The 27,229-nt window shown below is 51.1% G+C and overlaps 1 protein-coding gene across 2 annotated transcripts in view; it reads left to right on the top strand.

Moving 5' to 3' along the window:
• The window catches only part of rbms3 (RNA binding motif, single stranded interacting protein), a 150,071-nt gene that overhangs the window by 98,919 nt on the left and 23,923 nt on the right, over positions 1-27,229 (top strand). For both annotated transcript variants that reach the window (XM_072716314.1, XM_072716313.1), the window contains exons 6-9: positions 1,121-1,200; positions 19,037-19,143; positions 22,484-22,527; positions 24,880-24,976. In XM_072716314.1, coding sequence (XP_072572415.1) covers positions 1,121-1,200; positions 19,037-19,143; positions 22,484-22,527; positions 24,880-24,976 — 328 coding nt within the window. The remainder of the gene's footprint in view (positions 1-1,120; positions 1,201-19,036; positions 19,144-22,483; positions 22,528-24,879; positions 24,977-27,229) is intronic.

Below are 27,229 nucleotides of genomic sequence, written 5' to 3'. Positions count from 1 at the left end.
TCTCCGTTCTCCGTGCCTCGGAGCCGCTGTATTTCTTTACGCACTCGTGTTCATCGCATGAGAATATCAGGTGATCTCCCACTGAAGGGGCCATACTGTTCCATAAAGCATTCCATGGAAAGAGATGTGGAAAAAGCCGTTTTGTAACCAATTTAGGCTATCTGTAGTTTATCACACAGACACAGACCCCAGTCCTCGAGAGGGTAACAGGGGTAATTGAGTGTGCAGCGTGGTGGGAGAGTGGGCAGATGTTTGAGGGGGTGGGGGGGTGGTATTGCACAAGGTAAACTACCCTCTTGTTTCTCTCCATTACTGCTATCAGCCCCCATTACGGCCATCAGCCGGCTAATTGTTTCAGACAAGCGGGCTAATTTTATTAACAGCTCTTCTTGCGAGCGTACCCCCTGCCCCCTCCCACCGCAAATTCAATTCAGCTGACCGCTGACCAGCGCTTTTTCTGTAGCGTGACCAGGTGAGGCCTGTTCAGGTGGGTGGGGGAGGGGGCTTGTGGGTTGTGCTGACACCCAGGCATGGAGAGGTGGGACGGGCAGGGGGCAGCGGGCGAGGTGCAGGATGAGGCCTAGCAGCAGACTAGGCCCGATCCGATGAAACATAAGTTACCGACCTACATGTACTGAGTTGACCAGATATATTAATATTTGATTCTGTTTTGGATGATAGCTCATGCAAATGAAGTGCCCCCCCCCAGTGCGGGCTTTTAGGGGACACATTAGTGTGACGAGGTGATCGTCTGATGGGCCTCGCCTCCAGATCCCCAGCTCAGCCAGGGAGGCGAGTGGAGTTACGCAGCCCCCCCCCCCCACCCATGAGAAAGAGAGGAGCTGGGAATATGCTCCATACCCCCCCACCGTCCCCTTATACCCCCAATACACACAGCAACAATACATCTCACGCAAGATACATCAGTGCTGCATTATAAAATGAAATGAATAGAATATCTCTGGGCCTGCTTCCTTCGTTTTATCTCCTGCCCTCTATCTGCCTCTTCTCCACCTCTTTTTCTCCCATTTGCTACATTATATTCCGAAAGTGTCTAACGGGGTAGATAGCGAGCGGGGTCCCGGCAGCCCGCAGTAACGGCAGCGCTTTCCCCTTCCAGGATGGAGTCCACCGAAAAGTGTGAAGTAGTGATTCAGCATTTTAACGGAAAGTACCTGAAGACTCCGCCCGGTGTTCCAGGTGAGTCCACTGTTCCCGCGCCTGTGGCGTTTCCGCGATGGTCACGGTGTCGACGTATGCAGGGCTGCAGCTGGGGAGGCGAGAGGGAGCTTTGGATGCAGCATGACCCCCCTCCCCCCCCCCCGAAACGCGGAGAGGACCACGGTGCTGGCCTGTTCCCTCAGTACCCGCATCCTTTGCGCTCGCTCCCTACGCCCCCCCTAACCTGGCTTTGCCAGCTGACAGCCAGCTAGTTAATGACAGATGATGAGGAGCCCCCGCGTCCAGATGGCCCCGAGCCCCCCATCCGCCCCGAGAAATCCCGGAACCTGAGACCACTGCTGTGCTCTCCATAGTTTGACAGCAGTTAGCAAATGGGCCGATATTTTCATAGGGATTCCCTAGAAACATGAACGCCTCCTGCCAGCGAGGTTCTGGGGGCTTTTTGGAGAAGCCACACACGCTACAGAACTGGCCGGCTCGCTGTAATCCTTCCGCAAGATGAGAGCTGTTCCTCACTGGTGTTCTTGAAGGACGTTCTGCCAGAATGTGTGGGGTCACCTCAGGAATCACGGCTGCATTCAGTGTAAGTTGTGTCTGTGCTGGGACGCCTCACAAGCGGAGACCCTCCACTTGGTTTAATCCACACTCAGAATGCCATGGGTTTCGGGGGGGGATTGAATGGCGGTGAATGTGGACTCGCTGCCCTGTGAGGGGGTGTGATTTCAGCTGCAGGAGTCCTGGCGTGTGACCTTGGCGGAGTCTCCCCCAAGTGGGCGATCCGGGGGCGGAGTGGGCGGGGTTATTTGTCGACACGCGGGCTGTCGGGCTGTCAGATGTGCCCCTGTACTCTCGCCTCTGTTTGTACGTACACGGTAAGTGCCTGTAGTCAGAGTGTGTCTGTGTGAGTGTGTCTGCACACAGGGTACCAGCAGGATAAAGGTTAGCCCGCGCCACGACGGCCAGGTTCGAGGCGGGGTATTTCTGGTGCCTGGTTACCATGGCAGCACAGCTGAGTGACAGGCTGGCTGCTGCCTGTAACAGTATCTCCAAATAGCCAGCGCAGCGCGACGACTCCGGTATGACCGGCTCGTTAGCATGTGACGGTGAGCCGAGGCATATAGAGGACGTCCCCAGGCCAGAGCAATCGAGTCAGAGACGCACGCCGATGCCTGGGCCCCCCAGCCACTGTGGTACCCCCATCGGGGCGGAGCCGGCCCACATTCCGCCTAGAGCCACTTTCTTCCAGAGATGCCTCCCTGTCAGCAGAGAGAGCTTAAAGCCCTCCCCCACCTTTCCAGCCCCACAGGAGGTGTCGAAAGCCCCCCCTCCACATTTCAATATGCAGAGAGTCTACGGTTTCTGCTAGGCTGGCGGTTGTGATGGATGGTTCGCCCAACCCCCACCCCACCCGTGCTCCTTTGCGGATTCCATCTTTGCCAGCGTCCTCGGGATGCTCGTGTGCTCACCCCCCCACGCTGCATCCCAAGGGGGGCAAGTAGCGGGAAAACAGTGTTTACTGTAATCCAGGATGATGGGTCTTCTGTGGGGATGTTGCCCACCCCCCTCCCACAATGAATAAAACACGTGAAGCCCTTTCTCTTCAACAAGGGACAGAGAAATGAGCCGAAATAGCAGCAGCGTATCTCACAGGCGTCTGAAGGCGCTCACAGTAATGGATCACAGCTCAAAAATAGAAGTATCGACAACAAAGCTTAAAGCTCAGAAATAGTATGACATCGATTTTCATCTCCCCCCACCCCTGTCCCATCTCCGCGGTAACTGCATAGTGATGTCGTCGCCCTGCGCCTGACCGGGCAGCGGCGATCGATGGGCCCGGTCCAGCAGGAGGACCCAGCCCGTTTCGGCAGGACACCAGGCGGGCCTGTAAGACAGCTAGACTTTGATTGCATGAGGACAAGTCCGTCATTTCAGGAACAGATCCTGTCCAAGGATGAGGAGCAGAAAGAATACTTTCCCAAGACAGTATAGGACAGACAGCCCCGCTGGCGTCACCCGTGAGACGGAGTGGGGGGGTATCGTGTTTCCTGCTGGATTAGTACAGAGTCGAGAGGGCAGACGCCCCCTCTGCCGAGTGACGCAGACTTAAGGATTACACTGTCAGCACACAGCACAGGCCTCTGTGCTTTTTTCCGTAAGAAGCAGGTCTTGCCAGAAGTTGCTGGCCTGAGTTCTGAAATACCTGCAAAGCATCTGCCCCGATTAACTGCAGGAGAGAAGTGGGTGTGAATCAGCAGGTGACGCTAACCAGGCACCTCCGGGCTTCCATGCGGGTCGTGAAATCGGTGATGGGGTCACCCGATGACAAGATTAAACATTTTAATAGTGTACAAACCCTTCGACATTTGGATGAATATATCATCTGGTTATGTGCTGTTTCAGTTGACACTTTAATTTGTACGCAACTGCACTACGTGCCTTTAATTAATACTCTTACAGTGTTCATATACAGTACAGTGGCCAAAGCTGCTTATTCCATCAATCACTCCTAAATGGAGTCCTGCTTCTCTTCATATGGTAAGTACTGCTGGGTGCTGGACATCACCGCTTACCAATCTGAGGAGAGCTTTCCGTTTACAGAAACATTGTATATTGACCCTCGCCGTCTGCTCAGTTTCTATAGCTATGATTTTCAATTACATTTTATATTGAGATCTGCAAGGTGCTCCATACTATGGTTTGCAGTGAGACCCAAAGTGAGGCCCACCGTGAGTTTTACAGTGTGATCCTCAGTGTAGTGTACAGGTAGTTTTACGGTGCAATCCAGTGCCCTTACAGTGAATGCAGTGCAGAGTGCGGTCAGCAGCGAAGCCCTCGATCCCAGGTGCAGTTCAGAGTACGGTCAGCAGCAAGGGTTGCCTTCCCGAGTGCAGTTCAATGTGCGGTTGGCAGCGAGACTCGTTTTCCCAGGTGCGGTTCAGGGTGCGGTCAGCCGTGAGGCTTGTTTTTCCAGGTACGGTTCTGAAAATGGTCACCAGCGAGGCCCACTTTCCCAGGTGAGGTTCAGAGTACGGTCACCAGCGAGGCCCACTTTCCCGGGTGAGGTTCAGAGTACGGTCACCAGCGAGGCCCACTTTCCCAGGTGAGGTTCAGAGTACGGTCACCAGCGAGGCCCACTTTCCCGGGTGAGGTTCAGAGTACGGTCACCAGCGAGGCCCACTTTCCCGGGTGAGGTTCAGAGTACGGTCACCAGCGAGGCCCACTTTCCCAGGTGAGGTTCAGAGTACGGTCACCAGCGAGGCCCACTTTCCCGGGTGAAGTTCAGAGTACGGTCACCAGCGAGGCCCACTTTCCCGGGTGCGGTTCAGAGTACGGTCACCAGCAAGGCCCACTTTCCCAGGTGAGGTTCAGAGTACGGTCACCAGCGAGGCCCACTTTCCCGGGTGAGGTTCAGAGTACGGTCACCAGCGAGGCCCACTTTCCCGGGTGCGGTTCAGAGTACGGTCACCAGCGAGGCCCACTTTCCCGGGTGAGGTTCAGAGTACGGTCACCAGCGAGGCCCACTTTCCCGGGTGAGGTTCAGAGTACGGTCACCAGCGAGGCCCACTTTCCCGGGTGAGGTTCAGAGTACGGTCACCAGCGAGGCCCACTTTCCCGGGTGAGGTTCAGAGTACGGTCACCAGCGAGGCCCACTTTCCCGGGTGAGGTTCAGAGTACGGTCACCAGCGAGGCCCACTTTCCCGGGTGAGGTTCAGAGTACGGTCACCAGCGAGGCCCACTTTCCCGGGTGAGGTTCAGAGTACGGTCACCAGCGAGGCCCACTTTCCCGGGTGAGGTTCAGAGTACGGTCACCAGCGAGGCCCACTTTCCCGGGTGAGGTTCAGAGTACGGTCACCAGCGAGGCCCACTTTCCCGGGTGAGGTTCAGAGTACGGTCACCAGCGAGGCCCACTTTCCCGGGTGAGGTTCAGAGTACGGTCACCAGCGAGGCCCACTTTCCCGGGTGAGGTTCAGAGTACGGTCACCAGCGAGGCCCACTTTCCCGGGTGAGGTTCAGAGTACGGTCACCAGCGAGGCCCACTTTCCCGGGTGAGGTTCAGAGTACGGTCACCAGCGAGGCCCACTTTCCCGGGTGAGGTTCAGAGTACGGTCACCAGCGAGGCCCACTTTCCCGGGTGAGGTTCAGAGTACGGTCACCAGCGAGGCCCACTTTCCCGGGTGAGGTTCAGAGTACGGTGACCAGCGAGGCCCACTTTCCCGGGTGAGGTTCAGAGTACGGTCACCAGCGAGGCCCACTTTCCCGGGTGAGGTTCAGAGTACGGTCACCAGCGAGGCCCACTTTCCCGGGTGAGGTTCAGAGTACGGTCACCAGCGAGGCCCACTTTCCCGGGTGAGGTTCAGAGTACGGTCACCAGCGAGGCCCACTTTCCCGGGTGAGGTTCAGAGTACGGTCACCAGCGAGGCCCACTTTCCCGGGTGAGGTTCAGAGTACGGTCACCAGCGAGGCCCACTTTCCCGGGTGAGGTTCAGAGTACGGTCACCAGCGAGGCCCACTTTCCCGGGTGAGGTTCAGAGTACGGTCACCAGCGAGGCCCACTTTCCCGGGTGAGGTTCAGAGTACGGTCACCAGCGAGGCCCACTTTCCCGGGTGCGGTTCAGAGTACGGTCACCAGCGAGGCTTGACGGTTGAGACCTTCCCGCCTACAGAGTGCAGCCCAGACTGAAAAACGCTGCACAGCCGCGGTCCTGCTGTCTCTCTCACTTCCTCCCGAGAGCAGCCTCTGTAGCTCCTCTGACAGCACAATCACACAGGAGTCATTAGAGCGCTCGCAGGCAGTCATTTTCACATTGGGGGCTCTCGGCCTGGTTCCCAGCGCGCCGAGTCCTGCACCGCAAACCTGTCATTTTCCGGGGCGCCCCGCTAGACAGCCGGGTCACCTGCCAGCTAATCAGCCTCCATTTAGCCGTTGGCAGTTTGCAGTCGCCACTCCCACCTGCACCCTCAGAAACTCAGCCGCTTGTGTTCATGAAGAATCACTTACAGATAAAAAGAAGGAGATTAAACCTGTTTTTATAACTGACTGAGGACCCCCACCTACCACTGTGCTCTTTAAGGATTTTTACAGGGTCCCCCATACATGTCAGTGTTTGGGGCCATTTTGGCTTTACCCACAATGCACCCTGATGGGGTCCTTGCGGCAGCCAATGCCTGATCCTTAAAAATGAGAATGTTTTTTTTTTCAGCGACCAATCACGTTTGTTGGCCTCAGAACACCCCCTGCAAGTGCAGAGGACCTCCCCCCCTTGCCCCCCACCCACCAGAAGTGTGAGTGGCTGTATGGGGGGTCACTGTGCTGCTGGAGGGGGCGTGACCTGCCATATTGTGTTCTGCTCCGCGCCAGTTCGTCGCTGCCCGCACATATGAAATTGGGAAATCGAATTGCAGCGGCGACACAGAGGCTCTGCTGGGATGGAGGACAGAGAGTGACAGGGAGCAAGGAGGAGTGAAGGACAGCAACTCCTGTGCCATTTGTTTCTCCTCAGCTGACCTGTTCCATACACCCCAGGGGCCTGGTCATCCTCCCCTCGGTTCTCTGCCTCCGGAGGGCGCTCTGTTGCTTGACGCGTGCGCGTGCCTGTATCCACTTTGGTATTTTCAGGTGCCCCTCCGTCATTGGGCATTCTGGGGGCGGAGAGAGGTGTCAGCGCTGCTCCGCCAATACCAGACCCCCCCGGAACTCCCAGAAAAGGCTGTCCTCTAACTGACAGTTATACTACTTTTACCTAAAATTAATTTATCTTTTTTCTCTCTCTTCTGCTGGTCCCACTGTGCAGCTGGGCTGAACCAGACAGTGTGTGTGCTCTGGTGCACAGCTGGATCAGAGCTGGGCCCTCAGTCTGATGGCGGAGGGCACAGAGGACAGACTAGCCTTGTGTCGCGTACTCTGTTGGCCTGTGTTTGTCTCTCCTTTTGCTGCTGGGCCTGAGGATGTCTTTTTCCTACTGATTTTTCTTTTCTAACCATTTCACTTGTTGAAATGTTCTTCATACCCTGGATCATCAGTATTAATGTGTTTCTGAGTTTTGGGTAATTGGTGTAGGAATTATAATTGCAGCAAAATGGCCATTGATGGAGTGTGTGTGTGGATTAGCTTTATATTACATTGTGGGGACCAAATGTCCCCCACACTATAATAAAAACCTGTTAATTTGACGTTCTGGGGACCATTTTTCAGGTCCCCACAAAGATCTGTGAAGATAAAAGAAACTAAAAATGCTAAAAGTCTCGTATTTTCTTTGGTTCTTATGGTTAAGGTGTGTGTGTGTGTGTGTGTGCCTTGTTAATGCAGGGCCCAATCCACACCTCCACGTGTGGGAGAAGCAGTGCCAATCACAGTGGGGGCACTTGACCTTTGACCTTGATCTTTGCTGCATAATGCACTGCGGTCACCTGAAAACCACAATGCCTCTTCTGCAGTGTGAATGTGACAGGCCCATATTAGGGGTGTCAGGTATGTGTATGTCTGTCACAGAGGATTACCCACCTGTCAATACAGTGACAATGACGAGAGGTCTACCACCATGCCAGATCAAACGCTGCTTTCAGCTTACATAGAGACCCTTAAACGCTGTAAACCCTGTAGTCTGTCTTTGGGGGCTGAGAGGCCCCACCTGTGTGCTCGATCCCCACCTGAGTCTAACGACTGAAGGGAGCCTCCCCAGGGGCTGGGAGGATGTTTAACGGGGGGGTGGTGATGTGTGCTGCATTAGCATTGCTGACTGGTCATGTGACTCAGTCTGTTTCGCATTTAAAGGTCTGCAGCTCACGCCTAGTGTCTGGAGACGTGATGCTCAAAGACAGGAACCATACTGGAGTTTACACACACATTCACGCGTGCGCACGCACACACACACACATTTTTTATTTATATTTTTGTGGGGATCGTCAATTCATTTATATGGATAAAACTCTAATCCCAACAATGACAACCTTAACCCCTACCCAGCCCTAACCTTAACCGTAAGTAACCTAACAAAATAAAAAAACTATTGGCATTTTTATTTTTTTGATTGCAGTCACAGATTTTTTTTATAAAACTGAGTTTCCCCTTGTGGGGACTGAAAAGGCGGTCCCCACAACGTAAAAATGAGAGGTGTTTATCACAATGTATTATATAAATAACCCACAAACACCTACATGAAAAACACACAGAGACCTAAGAAACAAACCTCACAGTTTAAAAATACTCACACACATTTAAAAATACTCACAGGAGTTAAAAAATTTTCACTATTCACACACACCCTTAACACCCCAGAGTGACTAGTGTGCAGTACTCCAGTGAAACTACAGTCCATCCCCCCCCCCCTCCCCTTGTGGTTGTCATGGCGCCATGAGCTCGCTGTTGCCTAAATATGATATAATCTCACTGGGTGGGTGCATGGGACAGGGAGTAGGTGGCTGGCTGGGGGAGGTTCGTGAAACACAGAGGTGTAGCCCTAATCAACGGAGTCTGTTTTGAGTTTTCCATGCCGTGCGGAGCCAGCAGACCACCCTGCTTCTCCCCGGGCACAATGCGGGGGGAGAGGGGCACCGTTAGCTGGGAAACACACAACAAACAGGAATCCGCAGGCCGCTCTTAAACAGCGGAGGGAACAAGCTGATTACACACGTCGTGTTTATTTCCTACAGTTTGCTTTTCCTGTCTTTGTTTGTTTTGCTTAATGTAAAATCCCCTCGGTGATGGCAGGCTTAAACCGCTTAGCATTAGGGCTAGTGGAAGAAGTTACTGCAGGAGCGGTAATGGCGGCTACCTACCGTCTAAATGCTGCGGCACCCTGAAGTGCGGCAGTCGGCATGGAATTACCGCTTATTCCCTAAATGGCGTGTCGTTTCACGGCCGGAGGAATTCCTCGACATGCTCTCAGCTTCGTTTTTTAGCGGAGCTCTAAGAAGCCCTGCATGTTTTATCCATGCACCGATGGACGGAGCGTGAGCACTTAGGTGCCTCCTTTGATCAGTTCCGGCAGCCTGCAGTATCAGGGCTTCAAAGCCTGATGTTAAGTGTGCCGGCATCACCGGAGACAGCCCATCGCCCGCAGCCCGCCTCAGAGCACGGCGCTGTTTTTCAGGAGCCATAGCAGCTGGCTGGTTCAGTCTTCCCCACCCCCCCCCCCCAACACTCTGTGACAAGTGAAATCCTGAATTGGGTTCCCCAAATGGAAACATCTATTATTTAAATGTTCAATCTGGACTTGAGGGCTGGAGAGTGCACTCTGTAAACTCTAATACACACTGCTTCTCTCATAAGCAGAGGGATTTCCGTTGATGGGGAGGAGGGGTCTCCTAAACAGATAGAGCGTCATGCTCTGGGAGAGCGGAGTCCAGCACCTGAGACGTGGCTCCATCTCCTACGTGAACTTTCACTCAAAGAGAACTCTGAGGAAAAATGTCTTTTCTTGTTCACAGAAAGAACCTTTACTCACAGAGTTTAGGCTGGAGGGTTAGGGCCTTATCTTTGTCAGAACAGGAACCTTAATCATGAGAAATAAAGGCCCCCTCTTAGCGAGAGGGTCAAAGGGGGGGCGGGCACCCATGAAATCCCAGCAGAGATGTTGACGAGGGGCCCCACTGCTTCCCCACGCTGCCCGCCGAGGTCAGCTATGAATCCCAGCGACAACAGACACGAGTCTGCCATAATGACTGCTTTCATTTGACATGAAAGCACGCCGAAGTCTTTTGAAGAGCCGGTTTTACAAAGGGAGTGGGGGGGGGGGGGTGGGGGGTGACAGCGGTCATACACGGAGAGTATTTTTGGGGATTTCTCTTTGGGAATCTGTCAGCAATCCAGTGCATTATGATAGCGAGCAGGTATTTTTATACGAAGAAAACCAGCAGTTTTACACTGTGTCAATTTACACAGCTGGGGGTAGAGCAAAGGTAAACAAAGGAGAGCTAAGTCTTTCTGAGCTAATTCCAACCCACTGGAGGCCACAGTGGCATGTGCAGGACCGGCAAGGAGATGACTGCAAATTACAAACCCACCGGTTGCTCCTGGTCACATCCTTTCCAGTGTTTGTAAGCAGTATTATAACATTCTTCTGGTTTCACTGTAGCAGTTTCCCTGACACTGAGCATCAACTTGGTTACATTCAAATGGATGAATAAAAATGAAGCCTGACTATGGGCCTCTTTCAAATAAGCCCAAGGTTCACTCAGTATCAGTCTCTGCTGTACGATGTTCCCTCCAAATATGTTTGCCATGTTTCGCGATCATTCGTGTTTTTTTTCCAGCGACCAATCAGGCCTTCCTCCCTAGGCCTTGTCATTTTCTGCGTTTGTAAGACAAGTAGCATGTTTCAAACATACATTAAAAATCTGTATTTCTCACAATGCACAGCAGGATATAAAAAGGCTATGTATAGCATAAGCACCAATTTATTATAAAAGACAAAGACGTAATCAATAGGTAATGGGTATTGTTCATAAGAGCAAACTGCAACAAATTCATTGCATTCGCTTTTTTAGGATATGCATTGAATCGCAATGGATAGATTAGCTGTCACCTGTAGGGGAAATTTTGCATGAGTTATAAAAAAATGCATGGGACTATATAAATCGCCCGCTCTTATACTGGTGGGCTTCGTCATCCTTCAGAAGTCGTCTTCCAAGATGCAGCATTGTTGTATATAAGTAAGATGTGCTTGTAGTTGAATTCGAATAGATAACCATTAGATACAGCAACACTGCAGAAAAAAAGCGTTTGGAAAGGTTCTGCAGGATCTTGTAAAACACAATTCTCCAGTGACACTAAAAGGTTTTGTTTGTTGGTGTTATCTATACTGTGACATCTTTATGTTAAATAATGTTAGCATCCCAAAAGGCTCAGAATTGTGGATAATCAAAAGCCATTTTCTCTTACCTCTGGGGAAAAGAAATTCTCGTTGTGTAATAGTTCATGTCATCGCCAACATGATCACCAGGTTGTTCAATCTTTATGAACTGGAAAACAGTTCACTATAATGGTTTTTAAAGCTGAAGGTAAACTGCCCATCAGTTTTAGAGGCAAACATTGCCCTGTATCATGCTAACACCATGCAGGCTGTGTGCGGCACTGTATTTGCACTGATACACAGGCTGTGTGTGTTACACTGTATCTGCACTGAAATGCAGGCTGTGTGTGCGGCACTGTATTTGCACTGATACACAGGCTGTGTGTGTTACACTGTATCTGCACTGAAATGCAGGCTGTGTGTGGCACTGTATTTGCACTGATACACAGGCTGTGTGTGTTACACTGTATCTGCACTGAAATGCAGGCTGTGTGTGCGGCACTGTATTTGCATTGATACACAGGCTGTGTGTGTTACACTGTATCTGCACTGAAATGCAGGCTGTGTGTTACACTGTATCTGCACTGAAATGCAGGCTGTGTGTTACACTGTATCTGCACTGAAATGCAGGCTGTGTGTTACACTGTTTCTCTACTGATACACAGGCTGTGTGTGTAACACTGTATCTGCACTGATACACAGGCTGTGTGTGTTACACTGTATCTGCACTGAAATGCAGGCTGTGTGTTACACTGTATCTGCACTGAAATGCAGGCTGTGTGTTACACTGTTTCTCTACTGATACACAGGCTGTGTGTGTAACACTGTATCTGCACTGAAATGCAGGCTGTGTGTTACACTGTTTCTCTACTGATACACAGGCTGTGTGTGTTACACTGTATCTGCACTGAAATGCAGGCTGTGTGTAACACTGTATCTGCACTGAAATGCAGGCTGTGTGTTACACTGTTTCTCTACTGATACACAGGCTGTGTGTGTAACACTGTATCTGCACTGAAATGCAGGCTGTGTGTTACACTGTTTCTGTACTGATACACAGGCTGTGTGTGTTACACTGTATCTGCACTGAAATGCAGGCTGTGTGTTACACTGTTTCTCTACTGATACACAGGCTGTGTGTGTTGCACTGTATCTGCACTGAAATGCAGGCTGTGTGTGGCACTGTATTTGCACTGATACACAGGCTGTGTGTGTTACACTGTATCTGCACTGAAATGCAGGCTGTGTGTTACACTGTTTCTGTACTGAAATTCAGGCTGTGTGTGTAACACTGTATCTGCACTGAAATGCAGGTTGTGTGTCGCACTATTTGCACTGATTCACAGGTTGTGCCTGTTACAGTATAGTAAACGTAATGCCAGACACCTAAATGTGACTCCATTCTGTATATCTCGCTACCCAGAATTCCCTTGGCTTTCCTCACAGTGTGGTGGCAGAAGAGACCAACAATTTGGCAGCTATGGGATTCTAGTAATTTTGACAACGCTGAACAACACACTGCCTTCTTCATCGTCATCATCATCCCCCCACCCACGGAGCGTTTACAGGATGCACAAGAAAGCCAGCATGTACTTCTGCGGGTGGCTGTTCACAATCATACTGCCCACATGCCATTAAAGACATCGTGCTCAGTGCCAGGGAAAATATTGCTCTTCCTGTTTGCAGTCAGGGTACACCCAGTCTCTGCTTTTGCTCAGGCTCACGTGACAAGCAAGTCACATTAAAGGTGCCCGGCCAGTGGAAAGCACATGTCACTGCACTGTAATGACAGTGTGGCCCGCACTGCATCAGCTACCACTGTGGCTTGCATTGATAATTAATTGGATCCAGCACCTCTGCTCTTTGTCTCATTATCAACTCCGGGTACTGGGGAGAGCTGAGCCCACAGAAGCCATCTGAGAGCCCATCCTCCATCCCCCCCCCACCCCCACCCCCGCTGCCCCCAGCCCATCCTCTCTCTCTTTCTCATTTTTTCTCGATGAATTGTGGGCTGAGAATGGGGCTTTTATTCGAGAATATGTGAATCGTCGAAATTGGGACGATTTGATACGCCAGCTCTCGGGTCCGGAGTGGAGCGCCGTGAACCAATAAACGTCAACCCGCACCGCTGATAGAAAAAGCGCACCTGATATACGGAGCCCGAGGATTCCTCATGTTACATTTATTCTCCTGCAGGTCCCCTCATAACAATACAGCTAGACAACAGCAGCGATATTGCAGCTGCAATAAGATTCCTGGTCACTGCCGCCCATTTGTGTGTGTGTGTGTGTGTGTGTGGGGGGGGGGGGGGGCTAGGTGCAATGCATTCTGACATAATGGGCGCTAGATTAACACAGATGTTGGTGGTGAATATTGGATCAGATCTGCTTTCGTCTCACTCGTCGCAGTTCCATGAGGGTGTGCTTCACGTTTAAGGTAGACGGCATTTCCCGTGTATGTGTGTTTGAGGGACGAGCAGACAACGGCCAGTTGAAGCACATTAGCCATTTATTCCCAAAGAATGAGTCCTCCAGAATCCGCTGGTTCTCCGCAGAACAGAATATTTTGGTGGTAGGGGGAGCATCATCAGACTTGGCTCGGATCCATGGCCCATTCTGCTCTATAGGGTGTTGCTTAGTCCAAGGCTGCCTTCCACGGTCTGCAGACAGGGGGTGCTAGGACACACACGCGTCTCTTTGCTGCCCTCCTGCTCTGTTTTTCTGCAGCGCCGTGACCCACAGCTTACTTATGGCTTGGAGCAGTAGTGGAGGGGACCTCTCCTCTCATATAAATGTTACTGGAGTGGGAGCAGAATGGGATCCTCGCCCACCAGTTAGCATTGGCGTGGCTCCTACTTTTGTCGCCACCGGCTCCTCACACCTCCTTCCTGCCCCCGCTCTGCCCTGACGTGGCCTGCTGCCCTGGGTGCCATCGCCAGCGGCATCGGTCAGAGATATATGGGGCTCCTTGCTACGGAGGTCTAGTTACGGATGGTTATTTGGTTCTTAGACGAGGCGCGGAGCCCGGTCACCCGACCGCCTGGAAGGGGCTGCCTGTGGGCTGGCTGTTGGCCTATCCTTTTTGCCCATTAATTGGCAAGCTGTTCACCGCTAGCTCATCAAAGACGAAGCGTGGGCTCTCCTGTTTGTGCTGCCGTGACTCATCGCGGCTTCGCTCGCGGGCATCCCTGCCGCTGCCCCTCCTAAACAGAGCAGAGACTGAGCTGTAAAAGCAGCTTGATCGACCGGAGAGTCCAGAAACGAGGCAGGTCAGGCTAAGCGGGCGTATCGAGCATGTCGGCGGGTGACAGTCCGAGGGTCTGCAGTTCCCAAGCTGCCACCCCCCACAGTTATTGACTCAGTTTCGTCTGATCGCCGTGTGACAGGAAGTGTACTGCGCATTCTTGGCGGAGGCGCCAGCTCTCGATTTGGCTCTGTGCTGCGTCCCACCTTCTGAGGTCAGCAAGACACCAACCACTGTGACAGCAGTGTCTGTTCACTGATTCTACTGAGACCCCACCCCCGCCCCCATGAGCCTGTCACCTATCCCGGCAGCAGGCCAGGCCACTGCTGAGCTAATGACTTTGTAATGACCGCCAGCGCCCCCTGTTGACAGGAGTAGTCTCAGTCTCTTCTGCCTGGTGTAACTTGTCCTCTTTTCTTCCCTGAGCTGTGTATGGGCGTCTCGGGGGGGGGGGGGGATATCCAGGGGGGGCCAATGGCGACAGTGTAGCTGGCAGAATCTCTGAGGACACCTGTGCAGGCTGTCCTTGTGGGCTGTCCAAGATGCCCTATGGGGTGTGAGCCTCCAGTAAGTGTGCCTGATGCTCTGTAAGACCTCCTCTGAGGCCGTGTGGAGGATGGAGTCCCTGGTCACGTGACAGGAAGTTACCTAACGGGGGAAATCCAGCAGTGCTCCTGAGGAGTCCCACCTAGCTGGAGCTACATACAGAAGAACATAAGATGGTTTGAACACTGGCCTCAGTGCATTGGAGGGGAGGCTTGCAGAATATGGAATGAGGGGCAATTTGTCATACAAATATAATAATTCTATTGTATAGACCCGCTTATTGTTAATTTTTTATGAAATGCGACTTTGACTAAGACACTTCCAGCACGCCCCTGCACCCTGTGCATTAATGTCCTATGCATGAGATGTGACTTATTCCACAGGCATTTTGGGGGGGTGGGGGCAAAGCCGGGAGGCTCTGGCCACAGCATACCACGTGGTCGAGCCGGAGCGGTCGGTTTGGTGAGGTGTGAGGATCCACCATTGATTTATTAAGCCCCAACATCCAGAAAGGGGCGCAAAATGAGGGAATTTTACACAGATCCCCATAAAAAGTGAAATAAATAAAATATACACAGGCAGCCTCAGTCATAAGTCTGAGTGCACAGCGGTGAGGTCATCTTGAAAGCCGGCTGCTCACCGCAGGTGAAACATCGCCGCTGTCACACACCCACCTTTCCGAGATGGAGCACCTTACTAGGGGAGAGAGAAGACTGTCTGTGCGCTACATGAATTGTTTGAGCATCTCCATGGCAACTTGGGCAAAGATGGTTCAATTAGTTTGGTCTCAGAGGGTCTCATTAGTAGCATTTGTTGACTTTGATGCAAAACGTTTCCTACAGTATTTTTATTTTTTTTTAGTATTTTCTTTTAGGTGTTTAAATGAATCATAAATAAGTGGATCCAGCTCATGAACTTTAATGCAGGTCCACTGGTTTCCTTTTGTGTACCAGTGGAATGGTATTTCTGGAACGAGGCATGACCTAGAGGGGAAAAAACACAAGAACTTTCCCATAAACCCCGGCGTCTCTCTATGCGCCCGATGTACAGTAGGGCCATAAAATTTGAGACGTATAAGAGCCTTTTCAAACATCCATTTGCTGTTGGAGAATTTGCCTTTTCCCACAGTGCTTGTTTGCTTTTTATCGACCTCTTTTAACGATCTTTGACAGATGGCTCTGGCGTGTTATCGGTACAGGAAGGGAACTTTAAAGGGACGAGATGAAATGCTGCGTGCGAGTGTGTGTGCGTGCATGTGCGCACGTGTGTGCGCGCTGAGAGTCGGGCGGCAGCTCCTCCGCATGTCGTTGCACTAATGCGGCCGTGATGACAGGACACTGGGCTAGGATTCCCCAGAGGACACAGGTGTCTTGTACACTAGCAGGTGGTCACATGGGTCTGAGGGGGTCGGGTCCGAGCCCCGGTTTCCCCCCGGCCCTAAAGCCTCCAGGACAAATTTGGCCCATATGGATGCCCACACATGCCTCAGTGTTTCACTCATTCTGGGCCTCATTCCCAGAATGCTGTGCGGTGTGCTGGACGGGGGAGGGAGGGGGGGGCACAACCCATCTTTCCTGTAACTGCTGTCATGCCCCCCTCCCCCATTAATTTTTTCTACACTACAGTTTTTTTTGGTTTTCTTGTTTAGTCTTTTGCGAATCCCATCTGGGTGGAGAGTCCGATCAAAGCCGCTCTCTCAGGGCTGGCGGGACAATCAGTCTGCTTTCTGCTGAGAAGGTGCCAAACGCGCACACACACACACACACACACACACACACACACACACAGGCATGTGCACGGATGTATACAAACACACACACACGGACATACACACATGTACATTACACATATGCACATACTGGCACACATACACTGGCGTACACACACACACACACACACACACACCTTGTGCCAAACATGGGAAAGCGAGAATGATAATAAGTCAGACGTAGTACTGTCCACCCTGCCAACTACTGACCCATGGACAAAACAGCCACGCTTCCTTCTGCAGACAGGCGAGTCAGAGGCTGATGTAGCTTGATTCCTGTCTTATAAATTTACCTGCTTGGAAGCAGCTCATGGGAAGGACCAACGGCCCCCGAAGATCTGCAGTTCCTGGGGAAAGTCTGAGGTCCTGTGGTTTGGAGGCTGACCTGCTCGTTCCGTCAAATTCAGGAGGATACTCGTGTTTCTTGCTCTGGGAGATTTCTTTGTACTTGTCGAAAATGCCCCCCCCCCCCCCCCCCCACCGGTCTCACTGGTGAAGTGGGCAAAATGTCAGATTTAGAATTAATGATTTTTAAGAGGTTGAGCAATTTCACACGTCGCTAATCTCTTTCTGTGATTACTAAAAAGGAGTGATTCTTTTTGTTACTAAATATCAATGTACTTAACTGTCCCAAGGGCAATTTATAATAATTTTTCTAGTGCACTCTAATATGCTGAGTGTGTGTGGCACTCCCTGGCACTCTGACTCCAAAGTTAGCTAAGTGGCAGCTTCCAGTGCCCCTAGTGGACATTTACAGGAAGGCAACCAAAAGCGTGACAAGCCTAATAAGAAGTATAGGCCAACAGTGAGACATGAGAAAACCATTCAAGGGGCCTTTCTGTGTGTTTGAGCACAGTTCTGGCCAGCAGAGATGCTTGGGAAAGCTCTCCAAAACATATTTACCGGTGCGATTACAGCGATTATTTTTTCAGCGGGAGGGGGGGGGGGGGGGAGGAGAGAGGAGGGGAGGGTGGGTGATGCGCTTTTATGATCTGCCAGCTCTGACTGAGCGGAATTTTCTTTTAAATGAAACCTGCCAACGGCTGTGGAGTCCAGTGAGTTTTGATAGTGAGGTAGGTGTATGTATGTGTGTGTGTGGGGGGGGGGGGAGGCTGGGAGAATACAAAGGAAAGGAAGAGGACTTTAGAAGGACGCAACTTTTCAAAGGGCTTTCCTGGCTCCCCGGGCTTCCTTATTGCGCTCTGCTGGTCTGTGAATGAGCAGGAATCTGACACCTGTGTGTGTCTCTGTGTCGCCCCCACAGCCCCTAGCGAGCCTCTGCTGGTCTGTGAATGAGCAGGGATCTGACACCTGTGTGTGTCTCTGTGTCGCCCCCACAGCCCCTAGCGAGCCTCTGCTGGTCTGTGAATGAGCAGGGATATGACACCTGTGTGTGTGTCTCTGTGTCGCCCCCACAGCCCCTAGCGAGCCTCTGCTGGTCTGTGAATGAGCAGGGATATGACACCTGTGTGTGTGTCTCTGTGTCACCCCCACAGCCCCTAGTGAGCCTCTGCTGGCCTGTGAATGAGCAGGGATCTGACACCTGTGTGTGTCTCTGTGTCTCCCCCACAGCCCCTAGTGAGCCTCTGCTGGTCTGTGAATGAGCAGGGATCTGACACCTGTGTGCATGTCTCTGTGTCGCCCCCACAGCCCCTAGTGAGCCTCTGCTGGTCTGTGAATGAGCAGGGATCTGACACCTGTGTGCGTGTCTCTGTGTCGCCCCCACAGCCCCTAGTGAGCCTCTGCTGACCTGTGAATGAGCAGGGATCTGACACCTGTGTGTGTGTGTCTCTGTGTCGCCCCCACAGCCCCTAGTGAGCCTCTGCTGACCTGTGAATGAGCAGGGATCTGACACCTGTGTGCGTGTCTCTGTGTCGCCCCCACAGCCCCTAGTGAGCCTCTGCTGGTCTGTGAATGAGCAGGGATCTGACACCTGTGTGTGTGTCTCTGTGTCACCCCCACAGCCCCTAGTGAGCCTCTGCTGGCCTGTGAATGAGCAGGGATCTGACACCTGTGTGTGTCTCTGTGTCACCCCCACAGCCCCTAGTGAGCCTCTGCTGGTCTGTGAATGAGCAGGGATCTGACACCTGTGTGCATGTCTCTGTGTCGCCCCCACAGCCCCTAGTGAGCCTCTGCTGGTCTGTGAATGAGCAGGGATCTGACACCTGTGTGCGTGTCTCTGTGTCGCCCCCACAGCCCCTAGTGAGCCTCTGCTGACCTGTGAATGAGCAGGGATCTGACACCTGTGTGTGTGTCTCTGTGTCGCCCCCACAGCCCCTAGTGAGCCTCTGCTGACCTGTGAATGAGCAGGGATCTGACACCTGTGTGCGTGTCTCTGTGTCGCCCCCACAGCTCCTAGTGAGCCTCTGCTGGTCTGTGAATGAGCAGGGATCTGACACCTGTGTGTGTGTCTCTGTGTCGCCCCCACAGCCCCTAATGAGCCTCTGCTGACCTGTGACTGAGCAGGGATCTAACACCTGTGCGTGTCTCTGTGTCGCCCCCACAGCCCCTAGTGAGCCTCTGCTGTGCAAGTTCGCCGATGGAGGTCAGAAAAAGCGGCAGAACCAGAGCAAATACCCCCAGAATGGACGGGCATGGCCCAGAGAAGGCGAGGTGAGTGCTGTCTGCAGGGTCACACTCACACAGCCAGATCTGCCCAGCGGCTGCGGACATGCCTGTGCAGAAAGATGACAAACACTGACACACAGTCCATCATTCTTATTTTTTTAGAGACTCCCCATTCATTTCTGTGGACAAAACCCTAATCCCAACAACGACAACCTGAACCCCAACCCAGCCCTAACCTACACTAACCAAACTAAATACAAGCCTTTTGGCATTTTTCATTTTTTGATTGCAGTCACAGATTTTTATTAAATTGATGGTAATCCTTATGGGGACTGGAAGGTAAAAAGTTGCAGGTTTTTCTCTCATTGTTGGGAAATCCCCCCCCCCCCCCCACACACACACACACACACACACACCACATTCTGAAAACTAAAGCAATTGCATTTGTAGGAGCCCAGCCTGGAATTGAAATCAGATGAGACTTTTACAAGAACAACAGTAAGATTATGAGTCCTGGCCCCAAGCTCCCATTTAAACCAGCTCGTAATGAGCACTGACATCTGGCCACATTTACACTCGAGCATCTCAATCAGCCATTTCATCTAAACCCCAACTCCCCCGCCCACCTTTCCCAGACAAGCTCCATCCAGACCCAGGGCTCCATGTATGTAGCTGGCCTGCTTCCAACACTAGGGAATCCTGGGAAAGATACCCCACCCTCTGCAGGGACCCAAACACAGTTGCCAGTGTTATTGGTTCACAGGACTTAAAAAAAGAAAAGAAAAAAAAAGCTGTGAGAGAAGTAGCACATATGGGGCACGACTGCTTGGTTGAATTGAGCATGACAACAGAACACTCTCCTCAGAAATGCGTTTTCGCAACATGCAAATGCACCCGGCTAAATGCTGAACCCGCCGCTGGTCTTAATTGGTCCTGAAGGTAAGTCGTGGTAACAGCTGCATGTGCAAGGCGCGAATCAAGCGTTTAAACGTAAACGCTGCCCCGTTTTTTGTTTCTTTCGCCCCAGTCGTCTCCATTTACTTGATGACTTTTTAGTGTCTTTGGTGATAAATGGATCAAATTGGTTTTTTTAAAGCTGAGAAGTCACCCAAAGTCACCCGGCAGAGCACGCTGTGGCTTTTTCTGGCTAGATGCTATTGAGGCGTCATGTCGGAATCGCTACAATCATGGCTGAATTGAGCCGTAAACACGCCTCCTCCCCCCCGTCTGTTGCCTGCCCTGCTCCACCTTCATATTTTCCCCATGAGTTATGGTCACATGAGAGAGAAGTCACATGACACTATTGCATCATTGAAATATCGCCACGACAGGCCGTTAAATGGTGAGCACGTACACGCAAGTGCACCTGCAGGGGGCGCTCATGGAGGGATGAGACTCTAGTGCGGCTGCCTGACAGTAATTAACGGAGAGGCCCTCATCCATCTCCAGGCAGGAGTTAACACTCAGGGGCCCGGTGGGGCCGCTTCAGACGCCCGGCCCCTGCAATTTGTCTCCAGAAGCGGGGGGGGGGGGGGGGTGGAGCAGCCAGCAGCGTCGCGACAGAACAAAAGGAAAAGTAAAGTGCCGCTGTCAGCAGTTTGCCAGCCTCAGACACAATTACGGCGCTGCGATTTTAATCCCTGGCGCTGAGTGTTGCTGACTGACGCCCTAGGCTCATTATGCACCGGCGTCTACCGTCTGCTTGGCGTGTGATTGCAACATGCCTGGCCTGACTGCGATATGCACCCTTATAACGTGTTCACTGCATGCCTGTTGTGTTCATTTTGTGTGCCTGTCATGTGTTCACTGCATGCTTGTCATGTGCTCATTGCATGCTTGCCATGTGTTCATTGTGTGTCTGTCACGTGTTCATTGTGTGCCTGCCATGTTCACTGCATGCTTGTCATGTGTTCATTGTGTGTGTCTCAGATGTTCATTGTGTGCCCGTCATGTGCTCACTACATGCTTGTCATATGTTCATTGTGTGTCTGCCATGTGTTCACTGCGTGTCTGTCACGTGTTTATTGTGTGCCTGTCATGTGCTCACTACATGCTTGTCATGTGCTCATTGTGTGTCTGTCATGTGTTCACTGCGTATCTGTCATGTGTTTATTGTGTGCGTGTCATGTGCTCATTGCATTCTTGTCATGTGTTCATTGAGTGTCTGTCATGTGTTCACTGCATGTCTGTCATGTGTGGCATGCTTTTTATGTGTTCACTGTGTGCGTGTCACATGTTTATTGTGTGCCTGCCATGCTCACTACATGCTTGTCATGTGTTCAGTGTCTGTCTGTCATATGTTCACTGCGTGTCTGTCATGTGCTCACTACATGCCTGTCATGTGTTCACTGCATGCTTGTCATGTGTTCCCTGTGTTTGTCATGTGATTACTGTGTACCTGTATTGTTTACTGCATACCTGTCGTGTTTACTGCATGCTTGCCATGTGTTTATTGTGTGCCTGTCATGTGTCTTGTGACCCTGCATGGATCTCACAGATGCTGTCAGCAGTCTTGTGACAGATGGGGCCAGCCTCTCATCATTCATGTGTCATTTGTGTGTCCTTCATGTGTTCCTTACATGTCTTTACCAAGGTGCTCTGGCATCTCATTTGTCATGAGGCGTAAACATTCTCGTCTCCTCATCTTAACGTCACGGGAGAGGTCTGGGTGGGGGCAGCATTGCATAGGCCAAGGTGAGTCAGATGTCAAAGGGACAACAGCAGTCAGCTTCAGCTCTGAGCTGTATGAGGGACCTACCAGGAGACAGTGACAGTGCCCCCTAGTGGCCAGTGGCTGGGCGATACGCTCCACCCATATCGATCCTTCTAGAAGAGCAATGGGTGGCAAGGGGAGATTTATGGCTCGTCCCACAAATCTTCCAGAGCCTGAGCTCTGTTCGTTTTCCACGCAGGTCTCTCAAGAAATTAAGAGGAATTGTGGGGGTGAAATTCACTATCGTCAGCAACTCTGTTAAAGGGTAAAAATGTAGTTATTGCCCCCCGGAGACTGTGCGGGGGGGAGGGGCCACCCTGGAATCCGCGGCAATGGGTTGGCGATTATTTGAGGCGGGAGAAAGCCTGGCTCTTATTGCGGCCTGGGATCTGGCGATGTCTAATATACAGCGAACAGTAAGGGAAGTGCTGGGATTTTCCTGAGGAATTGTATACCCTGGACAGCCATGTTGGCGCAAGTGATATTCTCCCCGGCCACGTGAAACCTAAATAATGGTTGTATGACGAAATCACAAACAATTGTTCCACAACATCGTGTTTCCAGTCCATTTGGGAGAATAAGCGGGTCTGGCTGAGTATACAGGCCATGATTGGTACGTATGTTGATGTCATTGGTCTGATTTATTGGCTTCCCGTCTCTCTCTCGTTCCAGACCGGCATGGCGCTGACGTATGATCCTGGGGCGATGCAGAATGGGTAAGACCCCCCTCCTTCTGGCGGGTTGGTCCCTTCCTCCTTCCTGATCTCCTGCCATGGAAAAGTCCTGATCCTGCTCCTGTGGACGGGTTGAGAAAGCAAGACTGTGACCCCTGATCCATCATGCCTCTTTCTTCCACTATGCTGTGGCTTTCAAGCCCATTAGATGGGTTAGATGCTGTAAAAAAAAAAATAACTGTGAGCTTCAGGACTTCCAGAGACTCTCTTCCTCTCTGCACAGCACAGAAACACACTCCATCCTTCTCTCCCTCCTTCTTGTCCGCCATGTCACCCCGTCCATCTCCATTCTGCTCTCTCATTCTCAGTCTCCTTCTCCCCCATCTCTTCTTTAGTGCTGTCACTCCTGTCTTTTTACTGGCATGGACATCTTTCCACAGTCATTCTAAGACACGGTGTTTCTGTTTCTCAGGTGCTTCTAAAAATGAACATCATTCCTTGACTTGGACGCCCCCTAGCTATCTGGGTGATATTTGCGTATGCCTTTGTTGTTCTGGCTTAGGGCAAAGATGTTCATTAATGAGGAACACATGTGAGACATAATTCCTCAATGCGTCCGTGATGTTTCGCTCTGTGTTACAATGATTGGCGTGTCATTGCTCAGCATGGTGCCCTTCCTATACACGCACACGCCACATGACCCGACGATCCCTTTCGATTGGCATCCTCACACATCCATGCCCCTTCTTAACCAATCACATTTTATGGAGTGGTGAGCCCTGCTGACAATTAGCGCTGTCGTACCGGAGACAGTTAGCGAGCTAAATAATTAACATCCAAGCTGTTCGCATTTATTGGAACTGAAGTAGCAGACAAAATAAAAATGTAATGATTAATGCCAAGGAGGAACGCGTAAACAATCCTCAGTGTGGGACCGCCCACGCCTGTCTGTCCTCTTCCATTTGCTTCCTTGGCTTTTAATTGGCTGAATCTTTCCCGCCATGCTGAGACCGCGGCCTGCTGTGCTACTGTGTTGGTTATAAGCTCAGTTTTCCAGGTCCCAGGGTCAGCGACTCATCGCGGCTCTGCTTGGGGAAATCGGGTTTCCATTGGAAACATAGCCATGCAAGTACGGCACAAACATGGCCTCGTTCCCAGGCCTATAGCAGTACATGTAGACCAGTGAGTCTCACTCAGCATTATGCTGATGTTCTCTGGCTGACCATTGGGTGGAGCACTGTCTGTAGCATGTGAGAGAGAGTTGCTCGGCAACAGCCTCAGACTTATTGATTGGTAATATGGCTCAAAGCAAGGCTGCTTTGCCAACGAATGACAGTGCTGGTCCTGAAAGCCATGGTGCCCGTTGGACTAGGCTGTTTTGGGTCTTGGAGGTGACAATTCTTGTAAGAATATTCCAAGCTAATCCTGAAAGCCACAATGTCTTAGACTAGCTTACTTTGGCCTTGAGGTCACAGTGCCTGTAGTACTAGGTTGTTTTTGGCCTTGGAGATCACAGTCCCTGTAGTACTAGGTTGTTTTTGGCCTTGGAGATCACAGTTCCTGTAGTACTAGATTGTTGGCCTTGAAGATCACAGTGCCTGTAGTACTAGGTTGTTTTTGGCCTTGGAGATCACAGTGCCTGTAGTACTAGGTTGTTTTTAGCCTTGGAGATCACAGTGCCTGTAGTACTAGGTTTTTCTTGGCCTTGGAGATCACAATGCCTGTAGTACTAGGCTGTTTTTGGCCTTGGAGCTCACAGTGCCTGTAGTACTAGGCTGTTTTTGGCCTTGGAGCTCACAGTGCCTGTAGTACTAGGCTGTTTTTGGCCTTGGAGCTCACAGTGCCTGTAGTACTAGGCTGTTTTTGGCCTTGGAGCTCACAGTGCCTGTAGTACTAGATTGTTTTTGGCCTTGGAGGTCACAGTGTCTGTAATACTAGGCTGTTTTTGGCCTTGGATCTCACAGTGCCTGTAGTACTAGGCTGTTTTTGGCCTTGGAGCTCACAGTGCCTGTAGTACTAGGCTGTTTTTGGCCTTGGAGCTCACAGTGCCTGTAGTACTAGGCTGTTTTTGGCCTTGGAGCTCACAGTGCCTGTAGTACTAGATTGTTTTTGGCCTTGGAGGTCACAATGCCTGTAGTACTAGGCTGTTTTTGGCCTTGGAGGTCACAATGTCTGCAGTACTAGGCTGTTTTTGGCCTTGGAGGTCACAATGTCTGCAGTACTAGGCTGTGTTTAGCCTTGAAGGTTATATTGTCTGGAACACTCCAAGCTGGTCCTGAAACCTAGAACATCTTGTTCTATCTTTGGTCTTGGAGGTTGCGTCATCTGTATGCCTGCTCTACCCTGGCCCTGGATGATCATAGAACCTCTCTCGCTCTCTGTCTCCCCCTGCAGGTTCTACTCCTCCCCCTACAGCATTGCCACCAATCGGATGATCGCACAGACGTCCATCACGCCCTTCATTGCTGCTTCACCTGTTTCCACGTATCAGGTGAGGAACAAGGAAGCCGCTGTATGCCGGTGTGTGTGTGTCTCTGCCTGTGGGTTTGTGTGTGAGAGATTTCACTCAAAGATATGAGTCTATATTAGAAATATTGGCCTTTTTCTCACTTGGCACTCAAGGCAAAGGCAGCTATGAACTTATAAAGAATATAAAGTTCAGTTTTTATTTTCCCCTCCTGGCACCCCATCCTGTGAGCTTTCTGGAACTTTCCTCTGTTTTATTAAGGTCAGGGGGGCAGCTGGGGATATTGTGTTCAAGGAGCTGCACTTCCAAAATGTTAAAGTTAAGGTGATCAGCCTGAATTTGCTCATTGAGTATTCGACTTGATAAATGGGCAGAATTATTACCTTCTGTAAGATACCTTGGACAAAACCGTCTAATGGGCAGTTTAATACCATTTAAATGTCTTATGGGCCTTTGTTAAATGTTACAGGGCCTAAACTCCTCATCCCCAAACGGACCTGTAAATATTTCCTTTAATCTCAGGTTCCTAGAGCACTGGTTTCAAACCCAGGTACAACCCTCAGGATTGAAGGTTCAACAGGAATGAACAGTCTTCCCTCCATAAACTGATTTAGCAAAAGCCATTGAGTGTATAAATGGCTGCAGTGTATTTGCTTAATTGTGCCTTTGAGCACAGCAATAAGTGTGTCCTTCGTTCTTGCCGTAGAACAGGAGGGGAAAGAGAGCAGCCCTGTAGCAGCAGATACTCTAATGAAAGCCACCCAGCTGGGTTGGCTGCCTTGGTATAGTCATTGTGTGGTCAGCTGAGTAGATTCAGGAAATGAGGTAAGGGAGATCTGACAGAGGTGATCAGGATAAAGCTGTGCATATGCTACACGGCTAAGCTCCAGAACGTTGTCTTGTTTCACATTGAGTCTTTGTTGAGTTTGTATATGCTTGCATTGTTTTTCTGTTCAGTATTTTCATTTAAATTAACTTTTATTTGGTATAGCGCATTTTCACATTTCATTGTCTCTAAGCGCTTTACATTATCCCCACCCAAAGTCCCCAGTGAGCAAGCCAGAGATGACAGGGGCAAGGAAAAACTCCCTAGAAGGACGAAACCTTGGGAGGAACCAGACTCAAAAGGGGGAGCCCATCCTTCAGGGGCTGGCAGAGGAAGTCAAATGAGCATGATGGCAAGATCCCAGTTTACACTGTCCCAGTTTCAAGATTTGAGTCTCAATGCAGGAGGGTGGGCAGGTGATGGTAGGGAGATGCTGGTGCTGCTTCTGATGGCAGGATGAACAGTGGCACAGCAGCAGGGAAGGGAGGAGAGGCGTCACTGGGACAAAGGGCGGGCAGGCCGGAAGGACATCACAGCTAGTAGAGGTATCACAGACAGCAAGGTAGGCAGGATATCTTAATTTTTTTGGGCTCTCCAGTCTACATTTTGGATAGCTGTGCCACCCAGCCCGTGCGGCAGCCTGTAGGCCCTAACCTGCCACAGGCGTTCATGTGTAACCATGAGATGCCTGCATTTAGTACCAAGCTAATTGTCCCGGCATGACATGTCACTCAGGCATTTCCAGTTAAGAGCCCTGATTACAGGCATAACAGAAGGGCCTCTCTGGGGTCTGCCCACTTGACCATGTCACCTTATGGTCTGGCGGTTTATTTCTCAAACTACCGAGTGGGGACACAGGGCTGCCGTCCGTGTCATGGTGTCATCACGTAAGTGCCGAGTGCTGGAATGTGGTTGCAAGGCCTACGCTTATATTTCCTTACTACAGGGTGGTCCTTTGCAGACCTAATGTGGCGTGGTGCAGACCATGTCTGGTCTAGCTAGCTACCAACCCAACACTACTATGCCAGGAAAGAAAGGGAGCAAGGATTCGTTGGACTGTAAGCCCTTATTATTGAAACACAAAATGTGGATATGAGCCCTAAGACAAAATGCATATGCAACACACTACAAGTCTTATACTCAATCACCCCCAAAATCCCATGAACAAATGAATGTGAGCATGCCTGATCCACCTCCGCTTTTCCTAAATCTGCCAAGCTGCCCTTGTTTAAACCCCAAAGCGGGGTGTAGGCTAATCGGAGCCAGCTGGGTCCTATCTGCTGAGGGCATACTTCGGTCTGTGGCTGGTGGTCAGATGCTGCCGGTTCTCACAGTTATAGAAAGTGACTCTACTGTGGAGAGAGTCTCCGGCATCTTTCATAGACAAGCGTCGGAGACTCCGCAGTTCATGGGTTCAGAGTCACTGGAGCACAAAGACTTTCGTAAACAGG

This window comes from Paramormyrops kingsleyae, chromosome 9, assembly GCF_048594095.1.
Source record: "Paramormyrops kingsleyae isolate MSU_618 chromosome 9, PKINGS_0.4, whole genome shotgun sequence".
In the NCBI taxonomy this organism is placed as follows: Eukaryota; Metazoa; Chordata; class Actinopteri; order Osteoglossiformes; family Mormyridae; genus Paramormyrops; species Paramormyrops kingsleyae.
The sequence above is the reverse complement of the archived record's forward strand: the minus strand, read 5'-3'. Positions and strand labels throughout refer to the sequence as shown.